Source organism: Mauremys reevesii, linkage group 1, assembly GCF_016161935.1.
Source record: "Mauremys reevesii isolate NIE-2019 linkage group 1, ASM1616193v1, whole genome shotgun sequence".
In the NCBI taxonomy this organism is placed as follows: Eukaryota; Metazoa; Chordata; order Testudines; family Geoemydidae; genus Mauremys; species Mauremys reevesii.
In genome coordinates this window covers 253420018-253436310 of record NC_052623.1, presented here as the reverse complement: position 1 = coordinate 253436310, position 16293 = coordinate 253420018, and the positions used below count along the sequence as shown (strand labels likewise).

At 42.3% G+C, this 16293-nt stretch overlaps 1 protein-coding gene across 8 annotated transcripts in view; it reads left to right on the top strand.

The window, feature by feature from the left end:
- The first annotated feature begins 1433 nt into the window (after positions 1-1433).
- CAPRIN2 (caprin family member 2) overlaps positions 1434-16293 on the top strand; it is a 59014-nt gene continuing 44154 nt past the window's right edge. For 7 of the 8 annotated variants that reach the window (XM_039490817.1, XM_039490835.1, XM_039490826.1 and 4 more), the window contains exons 1-5: positions 1693-1711; positions 3113-3378; positions 5580-5642; positions 11514-11600; positions 12923-13161. In XM_039490817.1, the coding sequence (XP_039346751.1) occupies positions 1708-1711; positions 3113-3378; positions 5580-5642; positions 11514-11600; positions 12923-13161 (659 nt within the window). In that variant the 5' untranslated portion in view covers positions 1693-1707. Of the gene's footprint in view, positions 1565-1692; positions 1712-3112; positions 3379-5579; positions 5643-11513; positions 11601-12922; positions 13162-16293 lie in introns of those variants that run through there. The other variant, XM_039490809.1, reaches the window with a different exon arrangement.

Sequence of the window (16293 nt, the reverse complement as noted above, 5' to 3'; positions counted from 1 at the left end):
TGACTCCGGGAGCTTGGGCTCTAAGAAAAAAAGCACCAAATATACAAGACGTGATAAAATTGTAAGAGTTGGCAACTCTGCAGATCCTTCCATTGGATCTGTATGAGCGGACCTCTTTCCAGGATTGGGATCTATGTTTTCTATTCTCCTACTCTCTCTCTGATCATCCAGCACCAACCTCCTACTTCTCTACACAGTCTCTCAGTTGTGTGATAGCCTCCTTTTCTGCAGTTCCTCTATATTAGAGAAACAAAGTGCCACCTGTCCAACATAATATCTGAAAGACCGGTCTGGAAAAACCTCCTTGAATCCTTATTGACTCTCCATCTTTTTAAAACAAATCTCTTGTTTATACTTCTTTATTTCACCCTTTCTGTGCGTACTATTCATTACTTTTTCAAGTGGTGCTGACAAGAAGTGAACCACAGAGAATGTAACTTCAACTTATCCCTCTGGGCTTCCCAGAGTGTTGTCTTCTTCATTTTAACTTGTCTATTCCATTGCAAGACTGCAAACTATATGAGGTAGACGTTGGATTTTTATCCATTGTACAGAGATTAACAAATGAATGTTATTTAACTTTGTGACTTTTATTAATTATTTTCAATTTTAATTTACTTGGTGGGGCTACTCACAATAATAAGCACCGCTTCAACTAATTAGTGCTTGTATGATTGGGTCATATGTATATAAGACACATCTATCCTTCCCATATAGATGATCAGCAACAGTAAAAGTTTCACTATGAGGCTCCATTCTGACCTGGATCAATCTCTCCTTGGTAGGAAAGCAATGTAGCTGCCATTAGAAATGGGCATTAGGCAAAATCCCAAATTCAAAGGCCCTCAGAGAGGAACTTTGTGCCTGGTCCCAACATTGTAATAGGCTGAACTTGTGTAGAAAGGACACCTCCATTTCATATTTGAGCCTTTATAGAACAGAATTGGAGTATATGTCATAATCTCCTGATCTAAGTTGCTATGCACATGGACTGTGCTATAGGGAAGGAGCCACTTGGACTCACACGAGAGTCATGAGTCCTATTCATTGCATGACATTCAATTGTTACTTTTCTTCCCTGTGGAAGAAGTCATGGAGCTAAGGTCCTTTTCTGCACTGCACAGTCCGTCTGTCCTTGACACTCTGCTGAGGCTGCTGCCAGCTAAGGGGCCAAGCGTGCTGATTTGTGCAATACTGGGTGCAGGCTGAGACCCACCCAACTCATTACATCCAGCTCCCACCAGCTGGCAGGGAGCAGAGCCAGGCGCTGTAGCCCCGCCCCCCACTACCCCATAGGAGATGCAGGGGAACGAAAAAGGTGGTGGGGGCCATGCCCCTCCCCCCGCCCCCCAATAACGGTCCACCCGTCACGTGGGGGGCGGGGAAGGGCGCGTGGTGGGGGCCGGAGGGACGGGCGAGAGGAGCCGGCGATTGGAAGGAGGGCGGTGACCTCACATGAAGGCTCCGCCCCTTCCCTCGTTCCTCCCGGCCGGCGGGGCGGGAGGCGGGTATATAAGGGGGGAGGCGGGCAGCAGGGCGGGCCGGAGCCTGTTCGGCTAGTGAGGTGAGGGGCCGCGGGGAGGGAGGGGTTTATAGCGGCGCCGCCGCCGCCGCCGCGTCCTCCTCAGCCCCGCGGTGGCCGCAGCGGACTCAGGCGGCGGCGCTGCTGAATCCCGGAGCCAGCTGCAGCGGCCGGTGCCTGGCGCTATGGGTGGGGATGGCGGCGGCTGCAGCATCTTCTCTGCCCCCCCCCCCCCCGGGCGATCCCGGGGCTCCTCTCCCCGGCCCCCCGCGCGCTCCTTCGCAGCCCCCCGGGCGTTGGGTGTCGCCCGCCCCGCGCCCACAGGGGCTGCTGGAGCTCGGCTCTGCCCGCCCCGCACCAGGGATGCGGCGGGGCGTCCTGCAGCTGTTCCTTGCGCTCAAGTTCCCCGTTCCAGGGAAGGGCTCCGTGGGGTCCCGTGTGTTGATGATGATGGGGGTGGGGGTGGCGCCGGCTATCGAGGCTTCCTCTCTCCTTCTCCTCTAGTGTTGTGGGATGGGTGTGAGCCCAGGGCTGGGGGGACAGAGCAACCCCCTTCAAACTGCCCCTCCCTTGGCACCCTTTCGTGGCAGGCGCTGGCAACAAGCGCATGGACGATTGCAAGTTTCCTTCTTAGCTCTGTAGATCATCATGAGGGGGAGCAGTGGTGCTTAATAACAGCTGGTACTTTGCACGCCCAACTCTATTGCAGGTGGCTTGAGAAGGGAGTGAAAAGGGAAGGGGAATCTGCTACTGTCCCTATAAATTCAGTTTGGGGTTCCTGTGTGAGGCCCTTCCCTTACCAGGGCTTGGCCTGGTGGTTACAAGCAAAGTTAAGAATAAGCCTGATCGGTCATTACTAAAGACCTGTAGGTTGTGAATGTTGTATAGAAATGCCTACTGCTTTCAAGGTTAAATCCCTTTCCCTCCCCCGACACTTGTTTTCTTGTTGCAGCCTAAAGATATTCTTGGGCAGTGGATGTAGGCTGATTCTTTCTCAAGGATGTTGCTGCTGCTTTGGCTTTAGGGCTAAAGCTTTCTTTTTACTAGGCAACTCTTCTGCCTCTAATCAGTTGGATTTTAAAATGTGCATTGTTTTATCCAAATGTTTTCTTGGGTTGCTTATAAGGTCATGAAGGTAAGGAGAGAATTGCATCAAACCACTTTAATAGGAGTTGGGAGGGACGAGACTGAATCCTCAGTTACACCAGTTAAATGCATGTTGGGGCTGGCAGGTGGGAGTGGAATCTGCAGTTGCTTACATGCAGTTTTTTCCTCTGAGTGTGGGGCATTGGCCTAGTTTTACATGGACACTCGTGTTTCTGGAATCATCCCGCTGCACTGCCTAATACTGCCTGTGTGAAGGATTTCTGCTGTCTGGATGGGTGGGGAGATTTATACCATGTAATGTTTTCCCTGGTTTGAAATTCCTGCTTCTGATATTCTCAAGGGAATGAGGGAGAAGAGATGGGGAAGATTCTATGCTTATTTTTATATGGGTCTTTATTTCATGTTTTAAGGTTTATTAGTGTAAATACTTACTGTAGTTCTAGGAAAGGGGAAGAGAGCTAAACAACCCATTTTTTTTGGCAGGCCCATCCGTTTCAATGGTGCAGCTTTCCCAATCCCCTTTCCGTTGCCCGTCGCCTTCAGGCCACTCGGAAGGGGGGGAGGACAAGAGCATGAAGCCGGCCAAGCAGCAGGTGACCCCTGGCCAACCTGGGGAGAACCAGCCTCCCCTGAGCCCCCTGCAGTCTTCTCTGAATTCTTCTGCCACTCCTTCACAGGCATATGAGACTTACATTGATAATGGACTTATCTGTCTCAAACACAAGATCAGGAATATTGAGAAAAAGAAGGTAACTTATTTCTTTGCTATTCTGAAGAAATTGATAACTTAAACTTGATATTTTAATTAAGCTCCTCAATAGTAAACTTTAAATCCTGCTATAAGAATCTATCTTTATGTTTTGCATACCTATAGCGTATATAACATAATGGGTTTGCTGCAGCTAGTATAAAAATCAATAAAACCAGTTCATATTCAGCAGCAGTTCTCAATAAGGTGTCCTCTGTTTGGAATTTTATCAGAGGAATATCTAGCACTGTTGATTTTTGTACATTTTAGGTTTTGTTTAGATATTTGAAAAGAGGAATCAGATTAGTTGTGTTTAAAATTCATATGTTTGTAATGTTGCTGTCTCAAATATGGAAGCAGAGTAAATGTATGTAGATGGCTAGATAAGTCAACTTCAAACCTCATTTGTTTTCTGCAGTAGTTGGTTTTGCTGTACAGCTATTGTAGTTTTCAAAGCTTGAATAGTGTGCAAGACAATGTGTCTTTAATGGATTAAATTGGATTTACAAGTAGAATTAGTTTGATTATGGGTTAGATTTTAACTAGACTTGTGGAAAACTTTGTATTCCACTTGTATTGATTATAGGCATCTAATATTAAAATCCAGTGATGCATTTAAAAGAACAGATTAATAAAATTGCTTCCTCTGACTCATAAGTGCAAGGTCATATTAAATATGTATTGAATTTCACTTTTTATAGACTTTGAGGCCTGGTCTTCACAGGCATGTAGAATCTTGCAAAAAATTATTCAGCTTTTCATCTGTCATTTTGATTTTAAAATTTTTGAAGGCTCTATTAAAAAGCTTAGCAGTCTGTAAAGGAGCTATCACTTTGAAGGACTCAAGAGGTGCACTTTTTTGTGGCTTAGTGTAGGTGAATGTCAGACAAATCTTAAATTAGGAATTCAGACAACTGGATAATTCATAGCATTGCAACTGAAATGTTTGTTTGAGATGGCGCTTGCATTGTCAAACTGTTTTAACATGTAACTTTCAAACACTTGGGAAGAATCTTTTTCTATAAGTTCATTGAAAATCAGCTTGATTTTTTGTTTGCACCAGAGTGCAAACTTTTCATATTTTTGTGCTCTAAAATACCTTTTACTTCAAACCTGTATTTGGCTAAATAACATGGGATATGCATAGCTCATGTGTTAGGCAGCAGCCTAGTGCTCTTCCTTCTGTTAGAGTTTTTACTCCAGTAGCTTTAATTTTTTTAAAGCAATTCCACATACTTTACAGTGGTATTCCAAGGTTAAATTTATTTGTGCGGATGGTATTTCCCTGGTATCCTTGATTCTTCCTACTGTAATGCACATGCAAGGGGCCTCTCATAGTCATGCGAAAATCAGTGTAAATTAATATTCAAATAGTTAAGAGGATGCATTCTTTTCCTTAGCTGCTTATGCTTATAGTATTGGTACATATCAATAATTAACATTTTATTTGCCTGCATACCCTCAAGGGGTAGTATTCGTTACTGTGGTTCATAGTGCTGAATTTCTTAACTTGTGCAAGTCTTAAGGTTGCAAAACTTATTAAGGCTAACTAAAAAGGAATCTTTGTAGCTTTTAGTATATAATGAATTAGTCAGGAATTTAGCAGAAATAATGTGTAGTCCCTGCACTGAATATCTTTCTAAGCTAAACTGGATACACAGGTAATCATGAGGGAGGAAAGGGCAGGATGAGGATTATAAAAAAGATTTTAAATATACTGCATATAGAACCTTGAAAGATCTTTGGGTTTTTTGGTCTGAGAATAAGGTAGCCAGAATAGGAGCCTATACTGGAGTGTAGTTCAGCTATGGAGAGCTAGACAAAAATGTCACTCTGAAAGGAGGTATTGGAAGGAGTCAAGGCACCTATGTTACAGATAAAGGAAGCTAGTTAAAGGCCTAGGAAGCAATATGAAAGGCATGACAGTGCAAGTGAGACCAGGGAGACAACAAGATAAGAAGAAATGGCAGGTCAGAAAGTAGGTAGTAATGGCTTAAATATAGGCAGAGTTGTGCAGTGCCTTGAAAGAGAAGCTTGAATTTGATGGGGGGGCGGGGGAAATGGACAGAACCGGTGACATTATTTTTAGCTGCAGCATGTCAACTTAAGCACAGGATATACATGGAAAAGCTGAATTTCTTTCCATGATGTATGAATAATCAGTATATAACAGATGACTGATTGTAAATCTTTTCTTTATAGCTCAAACTTGAAGACTACAGGGATCGCCTGAAGAAGGGAGAAGCCCTCAATCAGGACCAGTTGGTGAGTTTGCTTACCTGTCTTGGTAAATAGTTATGTAGGGTAATATTTGAAAGCTTCAAACATGTTGAAGATGAGGGTGAAGTTGTTGAGGAATCCTATTGCAGAACTATTGTGGCAACTTCTATAAAGCTAGCATTGCTAAGCACCACCATAAAGCTTGCATAATGGTATTCACAAAGCAAAATGAAATAAGCTTGCTTGTTGTAGACAAGCTGAAAAGTGACAGTTGTGGATTGCCCTAAAAATTTATCGTGTTTTAACATTCAAATTGGGTATTGAGGTAAACAAAGATCATTCCAGAGCAGGTGTCAAGTTCCATTTCTTTAAGCACATGATCTCCACCTGTCACTAAGTGCCTGTTATGCTTTCAGCCTGTCATCTGCAATCTTTGGGGTGGTATCCATAAAGGGTTTGTCCACATTGGGGAAATTACATCATGTTAAAACATAACCCTCAGTTGTGGTAACTAACACATGATAAATATGGCTTAGCATTTGGTGTAGACAGGGACACTGATGTTAACTGTGATCCAACTGACAATAGCTGGTCATGGCTAACCTTAAATTAAGCCTAGTGTTAAAGTAATCCTAATGTCTTGTTTTCTGAACTCTTCAAGGTTGTGTTGTAACATGGTATAACTTCAGTGTAGACAAGTCCCCTGAGGCAGCAAAGCATTCCTGAGGCAGCCCATATAGCCTTGGCAGCAGAATTCTCCCAAGGTGGCCTATTGGCCTAAAGGTCAGGAGCAGAGTTATGGGTGGTTGTCCCAGTGTGATCAGTGAATATCTTCCATTGGCAGAGATGAATCCAGGTGGAGCCTTCATTGATGCAGCTGGACTGTTGCACCCCAACAGTTAACGCCTTTATATAGGAAGCCTGCTGAGTTACTATCTAATGGAGAACATAAATAGTGCCGCAAAGGGAAACGGGACACAATCATAGAAGACTGAGAAATACAACCCTCGGCATATATTTTTTAATTGTCCCATGTTAAATGCTGTTGGTATTTTTCTGATCAAAATGGATGGCAGCATGCTGACATGTAGAATGTCAGATCAAAAGTTACACTAAGAAATGTAATGGGAACACTGAGTTAGTTAGGGATGACCTAGTTCAGGAAACTAGCTTTAATTTATTTAGTAGAAATATTATGTTGCCTCTTTTAAAAGGCAAACCTTCTTTGGTTAGTGTGTAGTGCCATTTTCACTGCTCTGCCCTCAATAAGATTGATTTTTAGAACTTGTGTAACTAGTTCCAAAATTCCTAAAAGCATGCATTCTTTTGTTAATCTCCTTAATTGGCTAGTTCAGTTTTCTATGATATAGGGAGTGTAGACAAGTAAAGGGAGAGGGGAAAAAATCAAAATTGAGGGCTTGTTAAACTAGACCCTTTGGTTTATCACTTTGACCATCTGAATAGTCAATTTAGAATGTATGTAGTACATAACAATCCCTCTTTAAAGTTATGGCTAAAAGATATTTAGCAAACTTGTGACAAAGGTACCAGAATTCATTCTTCATGGCAGTGCTTATTAAACTTCTGCTTCTTGGGTTATGTATCAAATACCACATCTGACTCTTAGCCCTAGTGTATCAGTGCAGCAGCTTCAGATAAGCATTACTGAAATACAAGTATTGTTTACTATATACTGTCAACAAAAGACAGTTCCTGTCCTGAATTGCTTGCAATTGAAAACAAGTGATAAAGGACAAAACATACAATGTTTCTTTTAAGTCAGTGGTTTTGAAACCCTGGGTTGCAACCTGGGACTGGGCTGTGGCAGCTCTGGTCAGCACTGCCCACCGGGCCTTTAAAAGTCCCATTGGCAGTGCTGCCCAGTGAAGGCAGACTAGTCCCTATGTGTTCCGACATTGCACTGTGCTCCAGAAGGCGCCAGTAGTGTGTCTGGCTCCTAGGCGGGTGGGCCATGGGGCTCCACACGTTGCCCCCACCCGAACACTGGCTCTGCACTCCCATTGGCTGGTTCCCAGCCAATGTGAGCTGGGATGGGCAGTGCCTGCAGGCAAGAGCCGCCTCCGCCTAGAAGCCACTTCCGGTCTGCGGTTCCAGGGCAGGCGGGAAGCCTGCCCCTGCACCCCAGCTGTGCCACTGACTGGGAGCTGCCAGAGGTAACCCTGTGCCCCAATCCCCTGCCCCAGCCCTGAGCCCCCCAAACCCAGAACCCCTTCCTGTACCCCAAATCCCTCATCCCTGGCCCCACCCCAGAGCCCTGACTCCCTCCTGCGTACCCCAACGCCCTGCCCAGAGCCGCCTCCCACACCCTGAATCACTCATTACTGGCCCCAACCCTGAGCCCCTCCCACACTCCAAACCTCTCATCCCCCTGCTCTGTTGAGTCATGGGCATCAACAATTTTCTTCAACTGGGTTGCCAGATAAGTTTGAAAACCACTGTTAAGTAATAAATACATGCAAATAATTTTATGGTACAAAGCCTGCTAGAATGAAGACCATTCTGCAATTAATTATCATTACTAAATACATTTAATCTTTCTAACCCCTTTTATTCTAAAAATATACTGAAATGGAATAGGTGAGATTTCATTGTCTGAAGTGAAAAGTAGACCTCTTATGTCTATCAAATTGTTCCAGTTACACTTGGAGTTGTGTGGGCTAGAGCCTGCTGTTAATGTAAGATTAGAGTTGCTGAGCACTCTGTTTCCATTGAGATTAATTGGAGTTGAGGCTATTGAGCAGGATTGGGCTCTTGAGGAACCGCTTCTACTCTTCCTGTTTTCTTTAGGATTCAGTAGCCAAACCTATTTTGAGGGTGGTTCTGGAAACACTTAAGGGGCTGTTTCTAGATAGAAAATTTAGGCTGTGGAATGAAGGAAGGGAACATATAGCGCTCCTAATAGTAGTACCATAACACCTAATATGTAAATAATCCCCTTGAATTATTTGCAATTTGCACATTGCAACACTGAATCTGAAAATGACTAGACAAGTGAAACTAAAACCACTGACTTTCGTTTTTCAATCTGAGATGCAATTATAGTGATGTCAACATTTTAAAAGTTACTGTTAACCTAACGTTAGCTTAGAAGTGGCTTTTTTAACACTTTCAGTAATTTAAAAATGAGAATTTAAAAAATTCGGTCTCACTATAGGTTGTTAATAGACAACTAAAAACCAGAAGACTAAGATGACTGAAATACTGGGAAAGCCCGTATCAAATGCAATAGCATTTTGTGTAACAAGCTTTAACCACAGTGTAATTTTTTTATATTAAATGTAAAAAGTTGTTCTACACCAACCTCATGCAACTTTCCCTTCCAGGGAAAAAATTTTTCTCCCCTGCAGCAAGAGGACTGAGAGAAGCTCACATATGAGTTTCTAGAATGGAATTTTCATAAATACTAATATTGTGTGTGAGTGCTCCTCTTTCATCCTGGCTACTCCACCTCTGGAGGAGAACAGCTTTTACAGTCAGCCATGCATCACCCCAATATTGTATACCCTAAGGGACCAATCAGGTTCATTTAAGGATCTGCCATGCCCCCCACTTTCTTAACAAGTGTGCATATGATGATCAGCTTGTTTCACCAGAGACTGTTACTTTCAAATTCATCTCTTCTGTTATTCATGGGCCAAGTCTGTAATTTCTGAAATGAAACATGCATTTAGTATTCACTAGTTTGGGAAGACTGAGCCCTAATGTGTGGGGAAAATTCACTCCAGGTGGTGATCTATAGCTCCCTATGGATCAAAAGTTTGTGGTTGCCTGTACCTTAACTGCTCTGTGGGCTGAACAGACTTTCAATGCTGCCATTCTAGCTTTTTATCTCTTAAATACGCAGATTACATTTAATCTAGTTTTCAGGAGACCTCAAATGTTAGCTCCCAGTATATTAAACAAGAAATTATCCATGTTAAACTTACTTTTCTAATGACTCTAGTATGATTTCTCAGTAAGAAAGATGTGGAGCCACTTATTGACTACAAATTAGCCTGAAGTACTGTAAGCTGTTCAGTCTGGTGTCTTGTACGCTTCTACATGACTAGGGCTCCGAGGTGCTATGGTAATAAGAGTAATATGATTAACATTTCAGTTTCTTGTATTTCTTGTGCGACCTATATTAAAACTTGTTTCTCTCTTCCTCATAGCTAATGTTTGCATGTGTCTCTAATGTATCAGATTAGGGCAGGAGGTAAAATTTACATTGCAACTTCTATGTTCAAATTCTATTATTTGTTACAAAATTAATTTGAGACAGTCATGATGGAGGCTAGTTTCAAAACAAACTTTCTCAAACTTGAGTTCAAGAGCTCTACTTCGTGCTGAGTGGAAACCAAGTAGGGGCATCAGTGTTAAATTAACTGGTATTTGCTTGGAGAACTCACTTCTGTCCAATGCAAGCACTATTATATTGTAGTAATATCTTTTCAAAAAGATTAAGTGATTAAGGATTCACTTAAAATCATATTTCTAATTGGAAATTGGCTATTCTATCTGAGCATGACATCGATATAATATGATCAGATTTGGCCTATTAGGGCCTGGTCTTAAGTCTTGCCTTAAGTGAAGTCATTAGAATTAAACAGTTGCTAACATACAGTGACATCTCTTTAAAATATTATGGGCAGAAATACACATAGTTTATCTGTGCTCTGTTTTAAATTGTTGAACACAATTAAACAGGTGCATAAAAGTAAGCAGTCTTTTCCTTTTTAGGCAAGTACAATTGATGGCTGTATACTAGCTCTTCTAATTCTAAATGCTTCTTGCCTTGGTAAATATCTGACCCAAGTCTAACCAACCCTTAATATTTTACTCTTCTACATATTTTCTTGAAGTTAACTGAACTCTGAGATTGTAAAGAATACAAAACACAGGCTCCCCATTGAGGTGCTCTACAACTGACTTAACAGCATCCCTTTAATCCAACTTTAAAGCTTCACATTATACATTACCAATAGTCTACACTACCTGCTTTCACTCTGGATCTCATATAATAGCAAAACACTGTAATCTTTAATTTAGAAATACTGAAGATACTACTACCTCCAAAGCACTTATGGAACTTAATAAAACTTGACAATTCACACTATTGGGGTTGCAGTAAACAAGTTTCATGAAACATAGACTTGGGAGTTCAACAACCAGAGAGTGTACAGTAAGAGTGATTATTTCAGAGAGGCTCCATTATCTGGTCTTGAATGAGAACTAAACTTTGATTAGAGGTGTTAGAGAAGCAGACAGGAATTCCTTTTCCAGGCATGACTTCTATAAGTAGACTAATTTCCAAAAGCATTCTATGAACATGAAGTTAGCTATATTGTACACCTTTTTAAAGGGACATAACTTGAGTTAATTTGAAGTTAAAGTAGCTTCAGATACTGTTCCCTTGTGAACTTCTGTGGTTATAAAATTGCTTTTGTATCTTGATGCATTTTCTCTCACTCCTCTGACATAGTTGCTCTAATATGAACTAAAGGGAAAGATGAATAATACAAATTCACGGTAGTGCACAAACTTTCCAATCAGGATAAGATAGCATTGAACTAAGAGTCCTATAAACCTGTAGGAAGGGACAGTCCCAGCCCTGGAGAGTTTACAGTTAAGAATATGGGGAAATGGTGAAAGTGTCTATACAATAGCCAATCCAAAAAAGTTTCTTACTAACCTCAGGTATGGCAATCTTGAATGTTACAAGTAACATTCGGAAACACTTTCATGTGACGTTACTTAAAAGTTGATGTTCTTATAAACAAAATTGAACCTGTAATAAAAGCTGTATAATTTAGCCTAATAGTTGAAATAAAGTTTACTATGAGAATCGTTAGGATTTAGCCACAGACTAAACATATATGATAAATGCACTGCTAGTTTGATATCTGCCTATTTCAGGAGGCAGTGGAGAAATATGATGAAGTGGTACACAACTTGGAGTTTGCCAAGGAGCTTCAAAAGACTTTTTCTGGACTTAGCCAAGATGTAAGTAAAACCTACTCTTTTGTGCTCTAAACCTCTGTAAAACAATCAGATACAGGATTACACAAAGCTTCTGAACTTTTGTCTAAGGTACTAATCTAAAAAGATGGAGCTGGTAGTCATGACTTACAGATAGTCAGTCCTCATTTTCTAGAATGCAGAGCTTGGATTTCTAGCCTTTTAATTTTGATTTTATGGCTAGGTAACATTAACACGTAGAACAGCAGGGTAGTCTCAATTTAATAAACTGTAAAACTGAAATTTTGTCTTGAGTGGTGAAAACGTGGTCAGGGTATAGATCACTGTAGATATTTGCACATACTGTAGCTAGAACATGAAGGCCTGTGATTTAAGAGCATCTAGTCTCATAAAACTACTGCTCAAATATGTATCCCAAGTGCAGTCAACTTTAGATGATTCCAGGATGTTCTGGTTCAAGTGGACAAGGATCAACTTTTTGGCGGTCTGAGTTTCAGGACTGAATTCTCAATTCTTAGTGGGCCAAGTGCAGTTCACTGCAGAAGCTAGATCAGCGGTCAGCAACCTTTCAGAAGCGGTGTACCGAGTTTTCATTTATTCACTCTAATTTAAGGTTTCGCGTGCTGGTAATACATTTTAATGTTTTTAGGTCTTTCTCTAAGTCTATAATATATAACTAAACTATTGTTTGTCTTGTGTCAATACAGGAAAATCAAGCGAGTATTTGTGGGTTTCTGGTGTGTTATGACAACTAGGAACTTCTGTACTGAAGTATTCTTTCAGTAGTAAATAGGAGTAATGATTTCCTTGCATTTTTGACCATTTTTGAATTCACTGTAGCATATTCATAATTACATATTTTAACATGTAATTACAGTAATGTAAAATCTAGCTGAGAAGGGCAAAATGCCACTGATTCATGATTTCAACTGTATCATGAATTCCATATTCTGCTATGGAAAATTACATCATGTTTTTTATTAGCACTCAAAGTAATTTTAACTTCACAGCTTGCAAACCTCAAATACATCACTGGCTTATTATAGATTTCCTCTTTGGCCTAGACTAAAACAAAGTAGTTGGCATCAAGTGAAGGGTTAGAAACAAAGGGTCAGATTTGCAAAGGTATTTAGGCACCTAAAGATTCAGAAACATGCTTAGTGTGACTTACAAAAGTGCCTAAATATGAGTTAGATGCTTTTGTAAATCCCAGTAACACTTGACTGCATCTTTAGGTGCCTAACTACCTTTGTAAATCTGGTCCTCCAGTTTCTAATTTGCAGTCCAGCACCCAATCAGTTATCATACTCTGTCTAGTGGGCCAACTCACTCTTGTATTCTAACAGCTGCTGAAAGCACAGAGGAAGGCTCAGAGACGGGAGACTGTAATGAAGCTTGAAGCAGAGAAGAAAAAGCTGCGTACAATACTGCAAGTCCAGTATGTGCTGCAGAACTTCACTCAAGAGCATGTTCAGAAAGATTTCAAAGGTGGCTTGAATGGTGCAATCTATTTGCCTTCTAAAGAACTAGACTACCTCATTAGATTTGCAAAACTGACATGCCCAGAAAGAAATGAGGGCCTGAGGTAAGTTGCCTTTTTTCTCACTAATCAGTCTCCCATGTCATATAATAGAATACTTGTGTAACAACTATCACAATGTATAGCATGTTCTAAAAAACTTTAAACCCAACAGTTTATTGGAACAGCAATTTGGGATCTGGCACATAGTGGGATTATCACTTTATTTGCACATGTGCCATTAACTCTTGGTGTCTGTGTGCCCCGTGCATATAGTGGTCAGACTTTTTCCTTCTGCAGTGCTTGTTGGGCAGCTTGAGCTTCCCATGTTATGTGCCACTGCATGCAGATATAAAGGGCAGAGCTGTCCCTAAGCCTTTCTTGCCACCTGAAACTGTCATTGGAACCCTGTTCAGTTCGTGTTCTCTCTCTCAGCTTTTGTATATAATATAGTTAGGTGATTTAGTCTGGTTAGTATAATAACTCTTAGCTATGATTAAAAAAAATAATCTTTTTTGGACTGGTGGTTTCTTTGCATTTCCAGGTTTCTTCTGTGTACAGTACTGAGGTATGCCCCATGACTGATTCAAGCTGTGCTTCTTGTTTGAAGCCTGTGCCAGTGAGTGACCCAAACAATAGCTGCCTGAATTGCTTGGGTGAGGCACATAAGACCAGTGCCAGATTTGCAGGGAGTTCAAGCCTATAATGAAGGAGGATAGGCTGAAATTCTTCTGATGAAGGCAGGGCTCAGGCCACCCTCAGCCGTCCTAGTTTGACTTTGAGTGCTGGAACTTGAGTGAGCAGCATACCTCCACCTTTAGCTGACTCCCAGCACTGATCTCCCTTGCCACTACTGAGGAAAAAATAAGACTTACAAAGAAGCCCCAGTCAGGGAAGCATCTTCACCCTCTAAGTCTGTGACAAGGCATGAGAAGGAGTTGAGGAGAGTGCACTCGAGAAACCCAAGCTGAAGTATTCAGCCACCAATTTAGAGAAGTTGGCTCCAGTGCTGCAAAGAGCACTGTCAAACCCCATACCAAAGCACAGATTTAATCGTCCACATCGCAGACAACTATCTCAGTGACTACTCTGGAGGTGTTTGGGGGCCAAGAATCTGCTCTGCTGGTCAGTGCTAGTGTCCATTACCACATGAGTTGGATCCTTCAGTGACATTACTGCATTCAGCATGGGCAATTCAACCTTTGGTTCTGCAGGAGCCTGCTTCCTGCATAGGCAGCCCTTTGGTACTGTCCAAGGGGAAACCTGTAATGATGGTGACGCTCCTATGGTCAGCAGGTTTTCAGCACCAGTCCCTGGCACAAACTGGGTCAGTCCCTCATAGTCAGAGGAAGGGGAGTCTTCCTCATCACTCAAAGATGGGATAGTATGTCTCAAAGCCCAAAGCAGGACCTGCTGGTCTCCTCACAGATCCTCTCTCCCAGCCTGCCACGGCAACCCATCAATGGGAACTGCCATGGGAATGTGGCCAGGCTAGTAGGGTCTGGCCTCATATCACTGGCCAGTTTGGAACATTTTGGGGTTCCCCCAGCTTCCAGATCTTCCCCTCACAGTCTGTACTTGGTGCCTTTGTCTAGACAGGTGGAGTCTCTGCACTAGGTAGCTCAGTCTCCAGAGTCTGGTACTAGGCCTGATACTGAGCATCAAGAACAGGTCCTAGAGCCAGAGCAACAGCTGGTAGAAGAGATTCTATTACTTCCAGTCATGGCTTCCTATTCATCTTCTCCAGATAAAGCTGTTTCATCATGGGCAACTTTTCTCTTCTTCCTCCTGATGATGATTTTAAAATTTATCAGGAGTTGTTGAAGAGTGTCTTCAGACCTGAGTGTCCAGGTCAGGGAGTTCTCGCATCACATGGTTGACATTTTATCATCTATGGGTGGCTCTGCCAGTTAATGAGGCAGTACTAGAGCCTATAAAGACACTATGGAAGACTCCATCCTCATTGCCTCCCATCTCAAAAAGGGCCAAAAGAAAATACTTTGTACCCTCCCAAGGTTTTGAGTACCTCTGTAATCACTCATGATTGGGCTCATTGGTCATGATAGCTGCTAATGAGAGAGACAAGGCCACATCAAAAGATGCTAAAAGGCTGGACTTATTTGGCAGAAAGATTTCTTAGATGGGGGTTTGAAGGCTCTGCTGGGATGGGATGGTTTTAATTTATGGGGCTCCATGGAGAAGTTGAGAGCTGCTTCTGAGGAATGTGAGGCAGGAGTTCTACTCTCATTGCCCAGGGAAGAAACTAGTCACAAGCACATCACTTCAGGTGCAACTGGATACAACGGACTTAGTAGCTAGAACCATGGCTTTTGCAGTTGCCAAGCACAGATCTGGTTGCAGTCTTCTGTTTCCTATGAAGTCCAGAATACTATCCAGGACTTACTGTTTGAGGGTCCTTCACTAGTTTCAAACCAGATAGACAGCAAGCTCTGTGAGCTTAAGGACTCTAAAGCCACTTTTAAGTCCTTAGGCTTGTGCACACCTGCCCCGGTTAGACAGCACTATCAGCCTCAGCAGATACACTGGTATTCTGCTCAATCTCCTCAACAGGACTTGGGCATCAGCCTTCCTATCCTGCTGCTTTGGCTCCACCTCAGTCCCTTCAAGACACCCGGGAAGTATAAAGCCGTCATTTTTGATGGGCTGTTCGAGGTTGTCAATCAGTCTCCATCTCTCCAGACCCAAACTCCTTCACCTTCTTAAACTGTTTTGCCCATATTCTACCAAAAGAAGAGTGTTTGCATACCTTTTGCACATCAGGAAACATCTAACTTTCTATCTAGAACAAACCAGGCACTTCTGTAAATCCTTAGCTATTTGTAGCAGTGGCAGACAGAATAAGACAGCAATCTGTTTCTACCCAGAGAATTTCTTCCTGGATTGCCTCCTATATATGCATGTGCTGTCACTCCACTTAGCAGTCACAGCTTATTAGATGAGGTTGCAATCTGTCTCGGTGGTCTTTCTGGCACATGTTTTGGTTGCAGACACTTGTAGAGCAGCATCTTGGTCCTTGGTCCACATGTTTACCTCCCCTTTTGTGGTGGCTCCAGACTCCAGAGATGAAGCCGGAATTGGATGGGTGGTTCTCCAGTCTTTATTAAAATAGCCTCCGATTACACTGCCTTTTATGGCTTGTGACTGGGTGCCTGGGATGGGCCACACTGAGAATACCAC